Below are 20,010 nucleotides of genomic sequence, written 5' to 3'. Positions count from 1 at the left end.
TTTGTCTCATAATAAAATAATATGGAAGCAACTTTCAGTTGGCATTTTTAACAGCTTATTGTGACTTTTCTTATTAATTTTTTGTTCCAGTTGTAGACGGTAGAATCAAAACAATTTCAGTGAAGGTTAATCCACCTCACCCATTTCTTGCGATTTAAAGAATAAGCTCAAAAATCACAAAAAGAAGCTAATACTTTTGTTACTTTCTCATAGTGCTCCATTAAAAATCAACAATCGACAAAATGTTTCAAATCCTGCTTGATGATATCCCAAAAAACAATAATTTTAAAACTCTATATATTATAGTTAAGAGAAATAGGCATTGCTGCAATCTTGACTCTCACCAGTGCAACCAGAGTCTGATTCCCACTGTGGTACTTGACTCACTTGAAAAGTAAGTGTTACTTTGTCCTGGCCAGCCCATACAATGTAAGTAGAATAGGGTACCATAACTCTGATACAAGAGCATGGGAGTTATGCTAGACATGGTGTGATTTCATTGTGCTATCTTGCGAGTACTTATGCTCTCCCACTATGTTTGAGTGTAATCATCAAGCATTATGATACCTTTCAGTTAGTCACACTAACGTAAGTAATCAAGGTTTCAGACATCTACTGGATGTATTTGCAACAACAAGGATGAGGTTACCTGAATCAAGCTCTAGATTCAAAGCCAATCAACCAACCAAAATTTGTTATTTAATTCCAAAGAGCGCTTCGATTTGTTAGGAATTGGTTACATGCCAAAGTAAAAATAATTCAGTGATACAAAGATCTAGGTGTCTTCTCATCTGTAGATCTTTTTCTTGTGAAGTTATTCTTCAAATTAGTTTTCGAGGTTGGTATTCCTGCTTAAAAGAGTTCCTCAGCTTTGAAAGGAGTAGGACACATTCATGTAATCTTGAGGTTTAATCTATCTATATATTGAAGTAGTATTTTTAAGTGCTTTTCTGCTAAAGTAAGTCTGCGACCGCAGTCGGAGTCGACCAGAAGGCTCCTCTTTCGTTAGCTATCTACCAGAGGATAGGGGAGTGTGCCACTCTTTCTCCCTGGATTGCTCCACTAACCCTTGATCCTTCTCTTAATAATTGCTGAGTATCAAGCAGAGAGACATTAAGTACCATTTTGGGAATCTTTGATATGACCCGGCTGGGGGTTGAACCCACAACCTTGTGAACCGTAGCCGGATGCTCTACCACTGCACTAAGGTCGCTTTTCTGCTAAAGTAATGGCTCCAGAAGGTGAATAAATCCTTTTGATATCTTCACTGAGTGCTCTAAGGAGACCCTTTCCCTGTTTAATATTCCTCTGTCAAGTTATCCTGCAATATGTTTATTTAGATACTGTCAAACATTATATTTATCTTACATGTTATATTCCTCCAATGGCCCAAAACTCTAAACTATATTTTTGATTTTGATGTTTCTATCGTTTTTAGTCTACCTAGATGGTTGAAAACCCAGGGTCAACAAGTTAATAGTTGCATGCTACAGTATCAATAAAATTTTACAAAGTATGTACATGATGCTGTCTTCTGATTTTAGGATGTAATATCAATTAGGAATACCAAGCAGTAATTCAGAAACATCAGAGTAAAAGATATTCAGGACTAACTGCATAGCTGTCAACTTCGCCTCACAAAAATGCAGGAGAGCTCCAAGTCGGAAAAATTTTCCCCGATAATCCGATTTTTCAAAATCAGAAAATCGGGAAATCGGGAAATCTTTCAAAATCCAGAAATTTTGCCGTTTGGTTTTTCCAAAATCAGAAAATTTTTGGAAATGCGGGAGATGCGGGAGAAAATCCCAAAAATGCGGGAGATTTGGCAGAATTTTCTTCACGCGGGAGAAATCGTTGACATGCGGGAGACTCCCGCTCAATGCGGGAGAGTTGACAGCTATGTAACTGATCATGACAGTTCTGCACCACATACTGGGGGGGGGGCATACGAGGTTTTGAATTACCGCCATCCCGGCCATTGTTTTGAAAATTACTGTTCTCGCTGTTTTTCCCATAAAATTCTAAGGACTAGAAGTCAAAATTCGGCAAAATGGAATTGGATGTGTATGAGATAGATCACTATTTTCGTATTTTGCTTCGATTGCGAAAATTTACAAAGATAAACTAGTAAACTACTTTTCTAAAAAAATGTACTGGGTGTCCCAGAAAAAAGTTTCGAGGTGACAGACAGACAGATACACACACAGACATACATTCTAGCTCAACTTTACGAACCCAAAGTTCTCCTCCTTCTCCCTGTTTGTAAAAAGCCTGAAAAAAAACATTCCTGCCAGGTTGCCAGGGGAGGGAAAAATTCATAACAATCTAAGTACTTTTAAATGTGGCAAATAACTTTGCATAACATAACAAAAGCCAAAAAGTACAAAAATTAAGAATTTACCAAAATTCAAGAGAAAGTACCAACCTGATGAAACTTTTAAACTTCTTCACATCTTTTTGTATATCATCTGAAACGGCTACACGGAATACAAAATTGTCCTTGTAATTTCTTCCAGAGTTTCCGAAAGTATAAAAAATAGCTCTGCAATTAATAACAGAGGACACAGACATTTTTTTCTACGTTTCGCACACCAACATACCAATAAAGCGCAACAAAACAACCACACAACACAAGACGAGCTGATCCAATTTGAAAAAAGAAACATTCGAAATTCGAATCTTTGTCTGGTTTCTACGCGCCCCTTGATAAATTGAATAAACAAAACAAAGAGTTTCCCTTTTTCAAAGAAACCAGGCTTTATAAAGCCCCGTGCACATTCGCATTAACGTTTCAAATAAGTTTTTTTTATGAAATGGAGTAAGATCCTTATTTTTTTGGGAGTTTTTCACGTTTTTTTACCTTGTTGCTGACTCCTGTGATAAGCTTTTTGTATAGTCCGAAAATTTTTTGTACCGTCTACGTATGACTTTTGCCGAAATACCATTGTTTTTTATAAGAATTACCTCATCCTGGACGGAAAATCGGGTCTTTTACCGTCACCGTGGCTCTTGCAAAATACCGTTTCCCGAACACTTTTTATCGTTTTTACCGCTTCCCGGCCTTAAATTAATTAGGCCTTATCCCGAGTACCGCCAAATCGTACGCCCCCACATACTGTTGGGATTTTTAGCAAGGCTTCCCCAGGGCTGATTCTGTGTAACATTTTTTCATCCTCAGTCAGTAGGCCTGCTGTTATTAAGAATGATAGTTAAAAATCCCTAGGTAAGAAAGAAAAATCCTACCCCAAGACCCTGTTCAACAACCCATGGTATATATGACCAAAACTTTTTCAGCTTCAGGCCACTTTGTGATATTTTGAACTTGAAAAAGTCCAAAACATGACCTGTGCATGTTCAGGCCAGGTTTTGGGAATCAAAAATCCAAAACTTTGTTGCCCGAACTTGACCTAAAAATCAATGTCCAGACGGTGTCAATCGAACAACTTCGAACAAAAATCGCAATCGAACCAATCGAACGTAATCGAACGCGATCGAATAATTGCGATTCGATTGTCGAACGTAATCGAATCTCAATCGAACGGCCGATTCCTGGGTAATATTCGATTGTGTTAGATTGGTTCGATTGATAGTTGACTATGTTCGATTGGTTCGATTGATTGTCAATTACATTGGATTAATCTTCGATTTCGTTCGATTATGATTATGTTTGATGAGTTTGATTGCGATTAAATTAAATTGGATCACTCTGTTAGAGCTTTTTAGCGTGGGCGGCCGAGCCCTTAAGTACTATACCAAAGCGAATAAAATCTAACACAATCTATAACTTTTTACAAAATTTGTTCTGAAACCAAAATGTTTAACAATTTCTTATCAAAACACATGGTTTACTACTGTATCACTTTTTATTATTTGAAAGAAACCAGGTTTGGTTTCTCTTTTTTCAATTTGATAAAAACTACTAAAAACACAACCAGCACACACACAAGTCTCTATGTAAAAACGTGTAAAAACATTGAATGTTGAAAGTCTTTTTGCCTTAATCGTATGTCTAAATGAATTGCCAGTTACATCTTTGCATTTTTCTCAAAACACACCATTCAGAAATTTCATAGAAAGATTAACCTCATAACCTCTTATCTTATTTCTCTTTTAAAAAAGCTGAGTCTACTAAAAGCATTGATTAAAAATCTCAGTCAGTGGCACATACCATACATAATCACAAAAAAGAAAAGAGATTAATCACCCAAAGGCTAGTATATAGGTACTTACATCAACTTCTAATATAGGAAAATTATTTCCATTCATAAACCAGTCATGACTCTTGATTGCTTTTAGTCTAACAAACATAAAAATAAAAAGATAATTCGTTTTCCCACTTTCATCTTTTTTGCAACCTTTCCCCCTTTCGCATAAGGCCCTTGTTACATGATAATTTTAGAGGCACATTAAGGCGCCTTTGTAATATTTGCCCGCCTCACCCGCCACCACAATTTACAGAGGGTTAGCGGCCCGCCCGGTTGAGAAATTCTTCACGAAGCACATCAGAACCTCATGCAAAAGTATGACAATGTTTGAGAAACAAGGTGCGATTGAGGGAAGCGCAAAACTATAAGTAAGTCCGCGGCTGGTTTGCCATTGTTATTGGTAGAAAATATATGACAAGAATCAATTATCTCCTAACAGAACGATTTACACCTTCATTGATTAAAATGATCACACCATTTGATTTTCATTATCCAATCGTTAGTCTCAATATGACGACTAATTGAATGAAAACCATTCCGAAATGAAAATATTGATAACCATCATTATCTTAATTTGCGCCCATCGACGATAAATTTAGTCTTGTTGTTGCAAGGAGCAAATATTGGTCTGATATAAGTCATAACATATCTTTGAACCATAATCCTCAAATTTTTACTATGAACTGAAAATTACTGAAAATCTCTCGGCTGTCAATCAAAATGAAGAAATGGAGAATCAAGACCTAAACCATCAATCATGTGTCTACGAGAAATCTCCTACATTTGCTTTATTATCCTTTTCCTACAAAAAATTTGACACAATTTTTATGAAGCGTAAGGTTACAAATAGATTATCGAACGAGACCTTTATAAGAACATCCAAAATTTTTTAAGCCTTTGGATATTCTCAACTTTTTGGGTTTTAAGCCTAACATGTTCTTAAAATGTTCTTATTTTATCCATTTTTTGAGTAATTTTACTCATTTTGCCTAAACAATTGGGTGTTTCCGGGTCTACCAAGCCTTAAAATGTTCTTAACTTGTTCTTAGCATTTATGCAGCCATCGCCTTATTTTCTTATATAGTTTGTTCTTATATAGAGAAAAAACCGTTTAACGTTTACAATTATTCGTCATTTGAAAACTTCTCTTTTTTCCCCACCAGAGGATGAAACCAATTATAACTCCATCCACCGAATATTACCGGGACGATGTCTCGTGGCAAACAGATTGAATACTTTCTAAATTCCTCTGAAAATTGAAGAAAATATGATCATCTTTAAGCTAGATACACGACACCCAAACTTGATTAAAGGTTATTGATTATCTTGATTTCCTGTCCATACAAAACGATACCATAAGAACTGGACAAGGCAAATTTAAGCCACGAAAAAATGAAAAGAAAACCTAGCGCAAACCATCATCAAATGTTTAGGAATAATATTTTTGGAAACCATAAAAAAACGAAATTGATCAGCGCGGTAACTTTAATGTTTTATTTAAGACAAACAACGAAATAATACACAGTAGACATGAAAGGGTATTCACGAATTCACGGTATTTTGGTGTATACTGTATAGAAATCTGGGTGAATCAACTATTCATGGTGCTTGGGAAAATATACAAAATTATTGAAAATAGAGTTAACAACAAACCTATCCGAGTTTAGTGAAAGTTTCCTTTTTCATAAAAGATTAAAGTGATGTTACAGCGTCCCAGTACAAAATTAGAACGATTTTCAAAGATAACGTATGATTCCATGGATTCAAAACGTGTGATAAAACTGGAAACAAACTATGCTGCTATACTACTTTCAAACGCTGAAACCCTAAATAAAAAAGCACAAGAAAAAGACAAATCTCATGCTATCTCTATGATGATACTGTCATCGAAACTGCGAAACTGTTTCGAGAATTTTTAACATTAAAATAGCATGATCTTGCATCTTTCTATGTTCCACTACGTAAAACCACTTATTAGAGTAATTTTTGCGTCACCGTGTATATTGACATAATAATGACATAAGAAAAACACTTAAAGCTGTAAACCGTCTTTTACATGGTATTTATTTAAAGAGAGAGTCAGATACTGCTATTTTGGTCACTTTGCGTTTATACAGAAAACAAAATTTATGCTTATAACTGACATAACTGTATGTAGTCAATGGTATCAAGGTATCAATATACCCTTCTCACAGACCGGTAGGATTTTTTCAGCCAGTGGTAGTAAAAATAACACACCCCTGTGTCACAGACCCGTTGGGACCCCATCCTCACCGGAAAATTAAGCAAAAACTTCGTCCCCGGTGGGAAAATACCCTGGAATTTCAACTCCACTGGGAAATTGACTTTGATTTCATCCCCACTCGAAAATCAATGTTTGAAAATTGCACTCCAAAACCGTCCCCACTGAATTTTTTAACCTTAATAATAAAATTTCTATCCCCATTGGGATTTCGATAGAGATTTTTATCCCCACTGAAAAAAGTTCCACCGGGGCTGTGAGACAGGGGTGTAATAACAGACTGAAACTCAGTGGGGATTGATGACATTGATATTCCCATATTTCTTATGACTGGGGTTTAAATTATTTCGTTTTCATGTTTGTAAATCCAGTGGGGATGGGGAAAAAAAGCATAAAATTTGCAGTGAAGATTTTTTTACTTGATTATTTTAATGAGACAAAAATTGGAGTATAATTTTCCAGGGGACGAGATATTTTGGCCGATTTTTCCAGTGGGGAGTGGGGTCTGCGAGAAGAGGGTGTATTAATGGTATCTACCTAATTATGGGGAAGATTCTCACCGAGTCACTGAGACAGGGGATGTTAATAGGGGTTAAAACATAACAAAACCATTTCTTGAAAACATAAGTATATTGTCCCTAAATGAAATAATCAAAGTAAACTCATATTTTACATCACACAAAGACTAAAAACACAAAATAATTATAACGAATTTCAAGTTTGCATTTGTCGTGGGGATTCTTGACTAATACGACGTTTTAAGATCAGATCTTTTTTCCATTCTGGTTTGGTTTCAAATTTCTTGGTAACCTCCTCCTTTACTTTCTGTTCAACGGAAAGTCGTTCTTTATGCTGCGCTTTTTCATTATCTCGCTTGATCAGAAGTTCTTTCTTCCATTGTGGAACTCCAGCGTATGGATCTTTCTGTGCTATTGCTTCGTCGATTGCGTCTTGCTGAAAATGACAGAATGACAATGTCTTTTAACGTTTAAGATTCCTTTAGTGCGTTTAGATTAACCTTTGAACCTCTGCCTCAAATGTGCTAATTTTTCCGGTGTGATAGTATAAAGTAGTATAGTATAACGGGTATTAGAATGTGAGGATTTGATCCCCTTGACTAAAATCCCAGCTGGCACACAACATCGTTTCAACGTTCATCTAATGTTCACAACGTCCATATAACGTTAGATGAACGTTGTAACAACGTTGTGTGCCAGCTGGAATATTACTGTTTGTGTGGTGAAAAAGGGTAAGATGCGCCGAAAAAGCGACGATGGGTTCTTTTAAGCGTTCTGGTGTCCTTCGACACCACCAACCAAAAATCGGCCACTGGTCACACTACCATTTATGGCACAAAAGTTAGTATCAACAAGATTGTTTTTATAGTTCCTTTCATAATCATAGATTTCTGTAAAGCCCGAAGTGCTAGATGGGGTGTCAAACTTTTCCAAGCAAAAAAAATTGAAATCGCAAAAAGTATTGTTGCTATTGTTTTCGAACAGTCGCGAAGCTTCTGATTGGTCAAGCGCTGAAATTCTATTGTAATATCACGTGACCTCGGAAAGACTTCCTACCGCAAACCAAGGCACACCTTTCAAACAAAGCATGTCATCTAGCCCTTCGGGCTTTATAGATCTATATTCATAATGTTTTTTGACCTTCCCTCATAAAAAACGCAGTGTAACTACATGCTAACTTGAATTTGATATGGTAACAATAAAGGTATTTTTATTGCGGAATAAATTGATTACTTCCCTTAAGCATCCTTAAATCAATTAAAAGGGGATGAATGTATATTTGGATGCAAATCGACTAACTTTCTATGTGAGAAAACCATTTACATGCAAGAGCACTGCTTGTAACCCCTGAACGCAAAGGGTTAAAGTTATCAACAAATACGCCCCAACGTCGCTCATTTACCTCTAGCGCCTAATAAACGACCCAACGGTTTTAAAATCCCCTCCCAGTTTATTCTGAACCCCATTTACTAGATACCTATGAGAAGTAAAGGTAGTTTATGAAGGAATAGAGGTTTAGAATTAATTCTTTGTCTATAACACCCCCTTCTCACAGACCCACTGGGGACCCGTCCTACTGGGAAAATTGGCCAAAATATCGTCCCCAGTGGAAAATTATACTCTAATTTTTGTCCTCGTTGAAAATAATCAGATAAACAAATCCTCAAAGTAAAATACTAAGTACTATTTTCACCATCTCCACTGAATTCTTCTGGCTAGAAAACGATGGAATTCAAATCCCCGGCCATAAAAACATGGGAATATCAATCCCCATCGAGTATTGGTCCGTTACTTTTACCCCAACTGGCTGATAAAATCGCACCGGGTCTGTGAGAAGGGAATGTTCTATAGAGAGTTTGGAGTGGAAGTAGGTATACGAGTGATTTTCAAGATTTGTATTGACCAAAACACATTTGACAGAGTCCAAGCTCTTCATCATTACCTGCTTGCTACTTATTGCTGACAGTCAGCACAAAAAAGATTAACATGCTTTTAAGATCACAGCTTGCATTTTAAAGAAAGCCCAATAAACATTGATGACTAGAGTTTTTTAGTCAATCGGAAATGGAAGGAGTTATATGCCAGGAGATAGTAAGTTAACTATTTTCAATGGATGGGGATGTCATTGTTATTGTTTATCTAGCTAGAAGCTCAAAAGAGATCCTTAATATTATCGAGATTGCAATGCTCTTTCAAGTTTTTTTCCATTGTGTAATGAGAGCTGAGTGTGTTTTCCTACACCTCTTTCTCACAGACCCGGTAGGATTTTTACAACCAGTGGGGGTAAAAATAACGAACTGAAACTTGATGGGCTGGGGATTTCAACTCTTTTGTTTTTAAGTCAGAAAGTTCAGTGAGGATGGGAAAAGAGAATAAATATTTTGCAGTGAGGACAGGTTTATTTGGTTATTTTCACTGGGGACAAAAATTGGAGGATAATTTTCCATGGGGGAGGAAAATTAAGACAATTTTTCCAGTGGGAAGGGGTCCCAGTGGGTCTGCTGTGAGAAGGGGGTCCCGGGGGGGTACTAGGGTTGCGAGCTGACGGGGGGTGCCACTCAACTTTCGACCCTCGGACCCTTACCGGGACTAAAAACGAGAAAAAAAGGAAAATTTGAAAATTTTACCGGGACAAAATTGAACAATTTGACCAAATTTCTATCTTTCTGGAGGTAAAAAGTTGAAATTTTCCTATTTCTCCTACCCTTAGTGGGACTGAAATTTGATTTTCTGATTTTTCCGACCCTTAGCGGGACTTTGCAAATCCAAAAAAGGTACTCTTAAGGGCAGCACATACTGTACCCTCCATTTGCCTAAGTACCCCCGGGTGATTTCCTATGGTTATGAGATATACCTTAACTTTCTATTGGAAAGATTAACGCCTAAAAGCTGTTTAAATATAAATCCATCTTACCAAAAGCTTTTCATTTTTTCGTTTAATGATTTCTTTTTTCCATTCCGGGACCTTCTCTGGAATCGGTGCGAACTTCTCGAGGATGGAATTATCTGAAAAAAAAAAATAATTCAAACCTAGCAATTGACACATTTACTTGAACTTTATTATATGCAATTGAAATCTGCTTGAGACCATGGGATGGTACACTCGCTCATAAAACCTGGCCAAAGTATTGCTACTGTAGCAAGCGATAAATTCTTCAATAAAAGGGGAATCCAAAATTATACCTCCAAAAACCCTCAAAAGAAGGCAATTACAAGCCAAAAACAGGCTATTTAAAACAATTCAGTGATAACTGAAAATATTTTCAAAAATAAATAAACAAGGGAGGGTCCTAATAAGAACAGGGGTCTGAAAACTTTTCGAAAATTAATTAATGTTTATTTGGGACCTTAGAGTAGTATCAGTGTTAACATCTAGTTGGTTATATCGACTAATTTTCTAATCACTTTCCACACAGTTCTTCCTCGCGATGATACAAATATTCTTACATACCTAAGGAGATATGGTGTTTTTTGTTAATTTCTTCAATATCGATGGTCTCCATTATACAAAAATAGTGAAAATTCTCCGATATAATAATTTCTCTATTCAAAATATTTTATATTTTTTCACAAGGGAAATGAAACCTCCAAAAGGGAGTCCCAAAATTTGAAATGAAGAAAACGATTTATCCCTTTATCATTCTGGCCGCTTCTTTAAAATCCGCATTCAAAAAAAGGAGGAGAAAATTTCATCATTAAAATTTCATAATGATAATGACGAAAATAAATTTTATTTTTAATCCACAAGAAATTTTTACAAATCTAATTTTAGAAACACCAATACCAAATAAAAGAAAAATAATCAAGATTTGTTTCGTAAATCTAAAATATTTTCAAAATTATTGACAGTGTAGATTTATTTATAATATGGCTTAAAAATCAGCTTAGCCGGAAGTATCAAAACCAGCAATTTTTTACAGACTTGCAGAAAGGATTCGATACTGATAAAAATGTTCTAATAAAAATTCTTTCCAAAAATCCTTCGGTCTTCAAACTTGTGGTCAAGAATATTAAATTTGCATTGTTTTTGATATTTGATATAAAAAATGGATTCCTATAAATATATTCTTTTTTGTATGTCAATTAATATTAATACGAAAAAGAAAGAAATTGAATTGATTAAGAAATTCTATTGAGGATCATTACATATTTAGTTCTTGAAAAATCATCAAATTTTTCTAAAATCTCAAAGATAAAATGATTGTTGTGCAATACACAAACTTAATCAGATTCAAATACACCCTAGACTATGCTATAGTCTAAGACGAGTTTCATCTAAGAGGAACAAACGTGAAGACGGGGATTTTTTCGGGGGTAGCTCTTGTCTTAGACTTTATCAACTTGGCAGAAAAGCGGAAATTTTGGATTTTGGTCAGGACAAAAGTAAAATCAAGAAAAACTCCAAGTTGATATCGTCCGTAAACACAGACTCTATCCGCCTTGCAACATATTACGTTTTATAATATACAAACTATGTTATATAATAAAGTGAACGTAAAAGTTAATGTATATTTGTGTACACCCTTTTGTCACAGGGCGACTCCACCCCACTTGAAAAAATTATCTCCGGTGGAAAACACCTCGAAATTTCCACGGAAAAGGAAAGTGCCATATATGTTTTTATTTTTATTGAAATTTGAATGGAGAAAATCGAGTTAAAAAACAATAGCTTCATCCCAATTGGATTTTTGATATACTGGGGGGAGGAGTTCCAGTGGAGCATTGAGACAAGGATGTTCAAATGTCAAACTAAAATAGTTTCATTGGGTGATCAAATATTTCCATAAACGAGCTTGAAAGTAGAAAGAATGTAAGTTCATTGGATAATCCATAAGAAAAATCAATAAAAAAGTTAGAATAATTTAAGCAAATTAGTCCTGCTTATTAAAAAATCTTTTAAGGTACTTTGCAAATAATAATCCATAGAGGTTCACAAAAACCAAAACTAAGATTGGCGCTAGCAATAAAACAAACTCAAAACCCACGAAAAGACCAGAAAATTCTTTCACCAATGAAAGATTAGCAAATGACCAAAAAAAACGAGCTCAGAATCTCCAAAAACAACCCACACCAACACATAATATTCAGAGTATTCAAACGAACACTCCGGTATGGCCAAACAACGGAATCTTTGATCATAAGGACAACACTAAAAGCGGTATTTGCCAAAACTCGTTTCTCGGTATTCAACACAAAGGTTGAAATGATGGCCAAAATAAAAGCTCTGAATAAAATTATTGGTAGCCACTGAATGGGGACGTTCTCATCGTTTCTTTTGAAAGGGTTGCTCATCACTTTGTAGATGTTTTCTTTGTCATCATTCACTACCTGTTCGTTGTCATTTCTACGCATGCCTATTCGAATTAAATACCAAACAATTTGAAGCGGGAAAATCAACACAATCACAAACTCGTTCACCGCAATTTTTTTCATCTGCAGCAATCTCGTTGCCAGGTATAATGCTGGACAAAAGAAGATTGACCAGAAAATGAGAAAGATCCAAGCAACGATTTGAGTCGTGGAATAACATTGGTTGGAGGCTTGAATGAACTGATAATGCTCACCATTTATTTCAACACATTTCAGTAAACGCAGCAAAAACATACTAATGGGAATGTAAACAATAAATATCATTTGAGTGACACCTTTTTGAAGATGAGAAAGTGTTCTTTCTTGCCATCCATTTTCACCAGCAGCTTCAAGATTCTGATAGCCATTTCCGTGAAGCTGTCTTCTCTTGAATTTCACCACATATGTCAAAATAATGATCAAGAAAATGGTGAAACTTATACATGCAATCCAAGGGCTTATTTTGATGAATTCAACGAGGTCGGCATTTTGTGTCTGTAAAGGACACATGGTGATATTCGGTGAGACGATATCCAAAGTTCCAGTGAAAAGGGTAAAAAAGACATCATTGATTGTCGAAAAGATTTGCGATGAACTGGTTGTGTTTCTTGAGGGTCGGATAATATAAATGGTTTGGTAGAAAGAGATAAAAATGACAAACCATCCACTTAAAGAGTTCTTTTGTTGATGTTCTTCCAAAAGCTGATGCGCATCTACATGATCGTCTGCAAGTTGTTGTTGTTGATTCCTTTGATGGTCAACATGAGGTAAAGGTACCAAAGGCTGTGGTGGAGGTGTTTGGCAAACTCTATCTTCCTCGTTTTCTTGCGGACCGTGACAATTATTTGGTATATTATTCTCTTCTTCAATAATTTCGTCATTTTCAATTTGAATCTCTCGCGGTATCGGTCGTTGCACTCTTTTTTTACGGAAATATTTTTCAAAACAGTAGCATATAACTTTAGCTATTGTTCGTTGAAATCCATACACTGTCAGTATAAAGAGACAAAGCAACAGCCACAAAATCCAAAACATTTTCCCATCATCACAGTCAGTCATCAGGAGACATTGTTTCGAACCGATTACGGGAACAATGTAATTTTCGGGACAATCACCACAAAGTCGACCAATACGTTTTCCCTGGCAATATTGCCAAGATGTTTCAATAGCATTCGATGACTCGATGTTTCCGCAAAAATGTTCTGGACAAGTTACAAATTCCAATGGACTGTTATCAACTTTAGATCCATTTTCTGTGTTGATATATCCCCAATAAGGCTCCAAGTTGAATATACTTCCCTCCCCGCATCTTGCTTGAAGGGGGCATTGGTAAATAGGGGGAGACTGAATATAATACCCATTTAATATAGTATAACTGAGCTCAGATCTGTTGAGAGTGTATTGATTATTTATCATCGCATCACAGTAAAGTACATATTGCTGATTTTGACGAGGAAAACATACATACTTTGGAATATAATTTACCGGGCATCCAAAATCAAACTGTGAGATATGAATATCGGAAGGATCAGCTGGAAGACCTATTTCAAAAATAAGTTTATTTTCGCATGACAAATCGATCCAACTTTTTTCTGGAAATTTGAAGGTTTTAATATCCAATAAGTATTTCAATTTTTCATTCATTATAAATGTCAACCTTTCAAATGTGACTTCGCTTGAGTGTATTTGGAAGGAAGGGAGACTATCAACCGGGCACCCCTTTCTTGGAAACGGAATGTCAATTATAGAGTCTTTGATCAAACACGAGGTAACATTTTGGAAAGTCAAGGGTATCCAAAAAACATTATAGCGAATAATAAACGTATTGTTAACTATTATAGCGTGATTTATGTTTTCCAAGTTCATAATCAAGCCACTATCTATAATGGTTAAGTCATGGGTGTCTTTAATCGAAATACTGCCGGTGGTTTCTTGGATGTTTACAGTATCAAATCCGTGATGGATAAAATTATTCAGCCCAATCGAACAATTTATAAGAGAAAATACTGACGCATGTAAACACCAATCGAATGCTGACTCGCCAAGATACGAAAATAAAGAATCCTTGACGATAGCCTGAACCTTGGTGCTCGTTTGATTTTTCGACCTATGATCAGGAACAAAACATTTGAAGTCATCAGGAAATATACACCTCAAAATATAAATAGACCCTTCAACATACCAGCTATTTACTCTGTACATCGGTGCTCCTTTCTGTATGATCGAATCCGTGATAAAAAGTTTGTTAGATCCATAAGAGGTCAAGTCAACTGAAAAATAAGGGTCTGTTGGAGTGAAAGAGTAAGAATTTCTTGAAAAGTTCATATAACTAACATTGAAATACCCAGTATGAGTCAAAATGAAGTTCCGCTCTCCTTCCTTAATTGATGCTGTAAGAAGAGGTAATATTGCAGTGTCTAACGCAGCTAAGGATAAGTTTTTATCAATAACTGTATTGGTGAAGTCATATTTCATGGTGGAGTTACTTCCATCCAAGAGGATGACGTCATTATCTTCAGCCATTTCAACAGCATACCGTAATGTTTTACATGCAAATTGTATTGTTGAGCCGCACCCCTTTGTGTCGCTGCCGTTTGACTTTGATACGACAATGTTCTTACAATCAACAGGTTCTACAAAAGAAACATATAATTGAATCTATTTTTTATCTTGATGACCTCAACATACCTCGATCTCGGGATGGTCTTTTCAGTACCTTTGATTTCAAAGCCCCGTGCATGGGAAATGAAGCCACTTATTTTCAATCCAAAACGCGTGACCCACGTTTTCACGCAAACGCTAGATAGAAAACAAAGAAAGAGCTAAGTTCAATCCGTCATTCTAAATGCGGTGCAAATCTTAAGGCTTTTCTTGTTTGGGAAAAGGTAAATTAAATGTGACTTTACCTGAATGGAAACGAATGAAGAACAAAATAAAAATATATGATATTGCAAATGAACCCATAATATCACGTAATTGTACCTAGATCACTTTACGTCTTACAAAAAGCCTTTTCATAATTATGATATGGAATGTATCGTGTGGTCTTGCTGCCTTAAAAGCTCTATTTAAGCGATTTTAAGGCTTTTTTAAGCAAAAAACGTAAAAACGCGACCTTATAAGCGAGTGAGCTACTTCCATTAAGGGGGTAGTCATATGAGATTTTGAAAATTGGTGAAAATTTATCAATTTCGGGATTTAGGGCTTTTTAGGATCCTTTATCCTTCCTGAACATACCCTGAAAATTTCAAGGCCGTAGCATAAATATCTGCCGATATATTGGGTTTCTTATGAGCCCTGGTATACAATTTTCTCCTTAGCAACGGGAAATCGCATCCGTTGCTAAGGCCTCATTTCCGTTTGGCTGCTCTAAACATAGCATCATGACATACCAAATGAAAGCTCTTTTTACGCCCTTTTTGGGCGTCAAAGTCAATACCGCCTTTTTTTCCCGGGATTTCTTAATATGACGTAATTAAAGATGTTAACCGAAGAAGTGGTATTTTCAAAAACATTCACATTTTGGAGGCAGTCAGCTGTGTTTTTGACATGGAAACTGAGCTTATGTATTGTTTTGGATTGAATTATGATATTATTGAATGTTCCATTTCATTTCTCATATCTGGGAAAGCTTTGGAAGCCTATAATTTGAGTGAAAGCAACAATTTGATTCTGCGAACTGATGTTTTCGAACAGTAAAACTTGTACACCGAAAAAAACTTTTCAAAGTGATGGACTATAGACTTTGAATAAAGTTTGAAGAAAGGAACCAAACACATTCAATGATGTATCCATTATGAGTCTTAAATCCAGTGGAAATCTAGTCTTTGATGAATCATGGCACTCATGGCGCCAGAGGCGATCCTGGAAAATTGAGTAAAACTATGCATGATTGACTTTCAACCTGAAGACACGTTTCCCTAAGATCAACACTGAAATTCAACTGTAAATGATATAAACAGATTTGAGAGAGCTCAAGGATGATATATTTTGTTGGCAATAGTCTTTTTGATGAGAAAATGCACTTTTATTGACTTAAAGCCATGTTTACGCGTTGTACGCAGAGTTGACGCAAAATACTTGGAGATTCCCCCGGAGCACGTGGAAGGCCATTTTTTTCAAAAAACTTGGACTATTTTAGTATTTCCAGTACCTTTTCAACATTAAAAGTTATGTGTCAATCCATTTTGGTCAACCACAGCAAAAATTTTGTAAAACGGTCTATGTATCGCAGAAAAATTTAGAAAAACCTCAATTTATAACCGGTTGGTTCGAAACGCAGGACACAGGACCCAGGAGGCAGGACACAGGACGCAGGACAGTGCTGACAGGTCAGCTTTAATTGATGTAAAAGACAAAGAAAATGTTTGAAAAACACTTGTAATTGTTAGAAATATCATTCTGAAGGTATTTTATTGGTCTAGAACCTTTTTAAATGTCAAAATCTATCCACATGCTTGCCACGTGCTTTTGCATTTTGTGCCGTGTATAACACGGACCTGTAATACTTGTATTATATATTACACATAAATCATGCATTTATAATAGCAGTTATCTTTTCACATTGGCATGTTACATAATATGTTATATACAAAATACAAGTGTTAAAAATATTTATCTCATCTTTAAACCCTTTAAACAGCCCCTGACAGGAAAATAGCTATTTCACAATCACTTTATCATATCTCATTATATCTCCTGCATCACCTTGGGTATGATAACAAAAGTTGACTAAAATAGCGTCAAAGGTTTGTATTTTATTAATATATCAATATTTTTATTCCCTATCTCGTATTTTTGATGAAAATGACATCACTATTTTCATATCTCTAAAAATGCTCTCTTGGAGCATTTAATGTATTCAAAATATTTAAATCTGTATCTACTTGCACCGTCAGCATCCTATTTAGCATGAAAAAATATTTTGTTGTAAACTGATGTACACACCTTGTATTTTGTGATAGCGTCATCATTTACATAATTTAAATGTCATTTTGTCAATATTTGGGATTGATGGCTTGTCATTTAAAAATCTTCTAAATAGCGTATTTTGTATAATTATATGGTATAATTTTCCATTGCGTATAATGTTTTTAGAAACATTTTATGAATTATATGTTACGAATGTGTTACAATTTTCCGGTCTGTAGTTTGTATGACCTGCGTCCTGTGTCCTGTCTCCTGCGTCCTGTGTCCTGTCTCCTGCGTCCTGTCTCCTGCGTTTCGAACCAACCGATTTATAACTTTCTGCGCCGTTTTCTCAAAACACGTTTTAGGGGGTTTTCGCGCACCTTGTCAGCCTTTTCTCAGGATTGAGAAAAGCTATTGACTTGAAATTTTCAGGGTAGTTTTCCATTATGGTAAGCCTCAGGATGAATGAAGCAGTTTTTCAAAAAAATCATTTTTTGACTGTTAAACTGAAAAAGTACAAATTTTAGGTTCCAGACCCCCTGGCTTGAAATTTGGAAAAATTTTTCCACTCATTCTGGAGACTTTCATAATACTAACCTTCACCAGAAAAAAATTTTTGAATAGCTATCTTAGCTTTTCTTAAAAGGTTGACACAATATTTTTATAGCTTTTACCCCCTGGACGATATTACCCCCGTCTTTGCTATTTTTAGAATTTTTTTTTAATTTTTCATATTCTTTATAGTTGTGCTACAATTGTGGAAAGTTTCATTGAAAAATATTTACTACTTCACAAGATATAACAAAAAGTTTAAAAAATGACATTTCAAATTTCTCATATGACTACCCCCTTTTAAGGAAGTTTGTTGTCAAATCACGGCGCATTTATCAAATTACTACACAAACAAAAAACAAACATATTAAGTCTTGAACAACACAAATTATGTACTCTTAGGTGCCAAATAAACGGGGGGGGGGTTTGGAAAAAATTTTCAAATTAAATAAACGGGGGGGCCTAATTACCGGGGGGTTGGAAAATGGACCTTTAAAAACCCTAAAAAAGGGTCAAAATAGACTAAATTTAGGCTTTTTAGAGTAAAACAAGGAATTTTCCTTGTTGTAGCTGGGAATTTTTTCAAAAATAAATAAACGGGGGGGGTTAGAATAAGGTCCGGGGGGTTGGGAAAAAATCGAAAAATTAACAAGCGGGGGGCGGGCCTGTTTATTTGGCACCTAAGAGTAGTTAATTTGAAATAATACCACTGGACAGATACCGGATGCAGATGAGATGGAGTTTTTATAAGATGTAAAAACTCCATCTCGTCCCACCGGATGAGAATACGACCCGTACGTACCCGTAACTTTCTCTGTACTGAGGGGAGTTTCAAGGGGTACTGAATACCGAAATACCGGCAACTTTTTCCCGAAATACCGGAATATCAGACACAATTAACTCCAAATACCGTCACCGAAAATTTGTACACTTCATTTTGGGGTTATTTCGTGAGGAAAGGTATTTCAACTGCAAGAATTGTTGATGAAATAAGGAGTAATGTGGGAAACCCTGTTGAAAACTTGATTTTCGACTGTTATTAGCTCAGTATATAGTAATATATTTTTTTATATATTTCGCAGGTCTATCGACCTCTATGAAATAATCATATTTAACATTTTGTAGGCGCACAATTGGCCTCTAAATCAGTCTTTACAATATTTCATTTTCAGTAACGCGTAAGTCACAGCAGATCTTCTTGAAATAGAGTCTAGTCCGAGGACTTCCTCTAACCTTTATTTGACTGCCATCCTTTTGTAACTTTGTCTTCTCTTTTGCGTTCCTATGCCATTCTTTGATGGTTTCGCGTTCTTTTTTAGAAAAATCATCGGTTACTCGTAAATCAGTTACAATTTTCTTTAGCTTGTGGACTGATGCTAGAATCTGACGTTTCTCTTCTTCATTCCTTAACACAACTTTTAAGGGTCGCCAACGTTTCGTCCTGAACATCTCGTCCTTTCGAGCTCCTATTCTTTCTGCGCTGACGATGTTTACCTTTAGTCCCATTTGGTTGCTCACAAATTCTTCGACGTAATCTTTATCACTTGTTCGCTGTTCTTCAAGGGTTTCATGTTTGAGTTCATCAATGTTGTGAACAATGATATTGCACTTTGTCAGGTTCAGCCATCGTACTTCTTCTTTCTCTTCTTTGATGAAGTTCTTGATCGTTACCTCTTGTTTCTTTAACTCTGTAATGCTAGCATATGTCTGTTGTTTCATAGTTACCTCTTGCTTCTTCAGTTCTTCTTTGGTAGTTTTTGCGTATGTCCTTTGTTTTTTATCTTTAGCGACATCTTCCTTATCTAAAAGTTTCTCGATTTTCTTCTCCAGCCTGTCCAATCGAGCGTTTGTAGATTTATATCAATTTCCAAGTTCAAATAGCATAAAAGAAGTGAAGTTTAATTACTAACAAAATGAAACCATGGTTTGCGCCGACCGAAGAAAATTTCAACACTTTTTTATTTGGCTAAATGTTTTAGAATGGTTTTACTATTGTAACTAAGTACCTCAAAAAGCTCTTTTTATGGATAATTCTTTAGTTCTAATTTGAGAATTAGGCATAGTATCTATCCCATCATCTTCCTTTGAGAAAAGGGCAATAGCATGGTTGCTTGACCAAGATTAAGGAGGCAAAAAAAGGCAACCCACAAGTAAACCCCTCCCGAATTGAAATATTTGAATAAATTTATCAATTTGCCTAAAACGACTTTTTCGCCCGAACTTTAAATTTCTG

The 20,010-nt window shown here is 35.7% G+C and overlaps 1 protein-coding gene across 1 annotated transcript; it reads right to left on the bottom strand.

The window, feature by feature from the left end:
* Positions 1-7,058: 7,058 nt before the first annotated feature.
* On the bottom strand, positions 7,059-10,601 carry LOC136811672 (espin-like). Its single transcript, XM_067068299.1, has 3 exons — positions 10,417-10,601; positions 9,880-9,971; positions 7,059-7,401 (listed from the first exon to the last, which is right to left on the bottom strand). The coding sequence occupies exons 1-3, from the start codon at positions 10,466-10,468 to the stop codon at positions 7,162-7,164; spliced, it is 384 nt and encodes a 127-aa protein (XP_066924400.1). The 5' UTR covers positions 10,469-10,601; the 3' UTR covers positions 7,059-7,161.
* Positions 10,602-20,010: the final 9,409 nt, after the last annotated feature.

Source organism: Clytia hemisphaerica, unplaced genomic scaffold (assembly GCF_902728285.1).
Source record: "Clytia hemisphaerica strain Z4C2 unplaced genomic scaffold, Clytia hemisphaerica genome assembly, whole genome shotgun sequence".
Classification (NCBI taxonomy): Eukaryota; Metazoa; Cnidaria; class Hydrozoa; order Leptothecata; family Clytiidae; genus Clytia; species Clytia hemisphaerica.
Note: the sequence above shows the minus strand (reverse complement) of the source record. Positions and strands in the feature narration are given on the sequence as shown.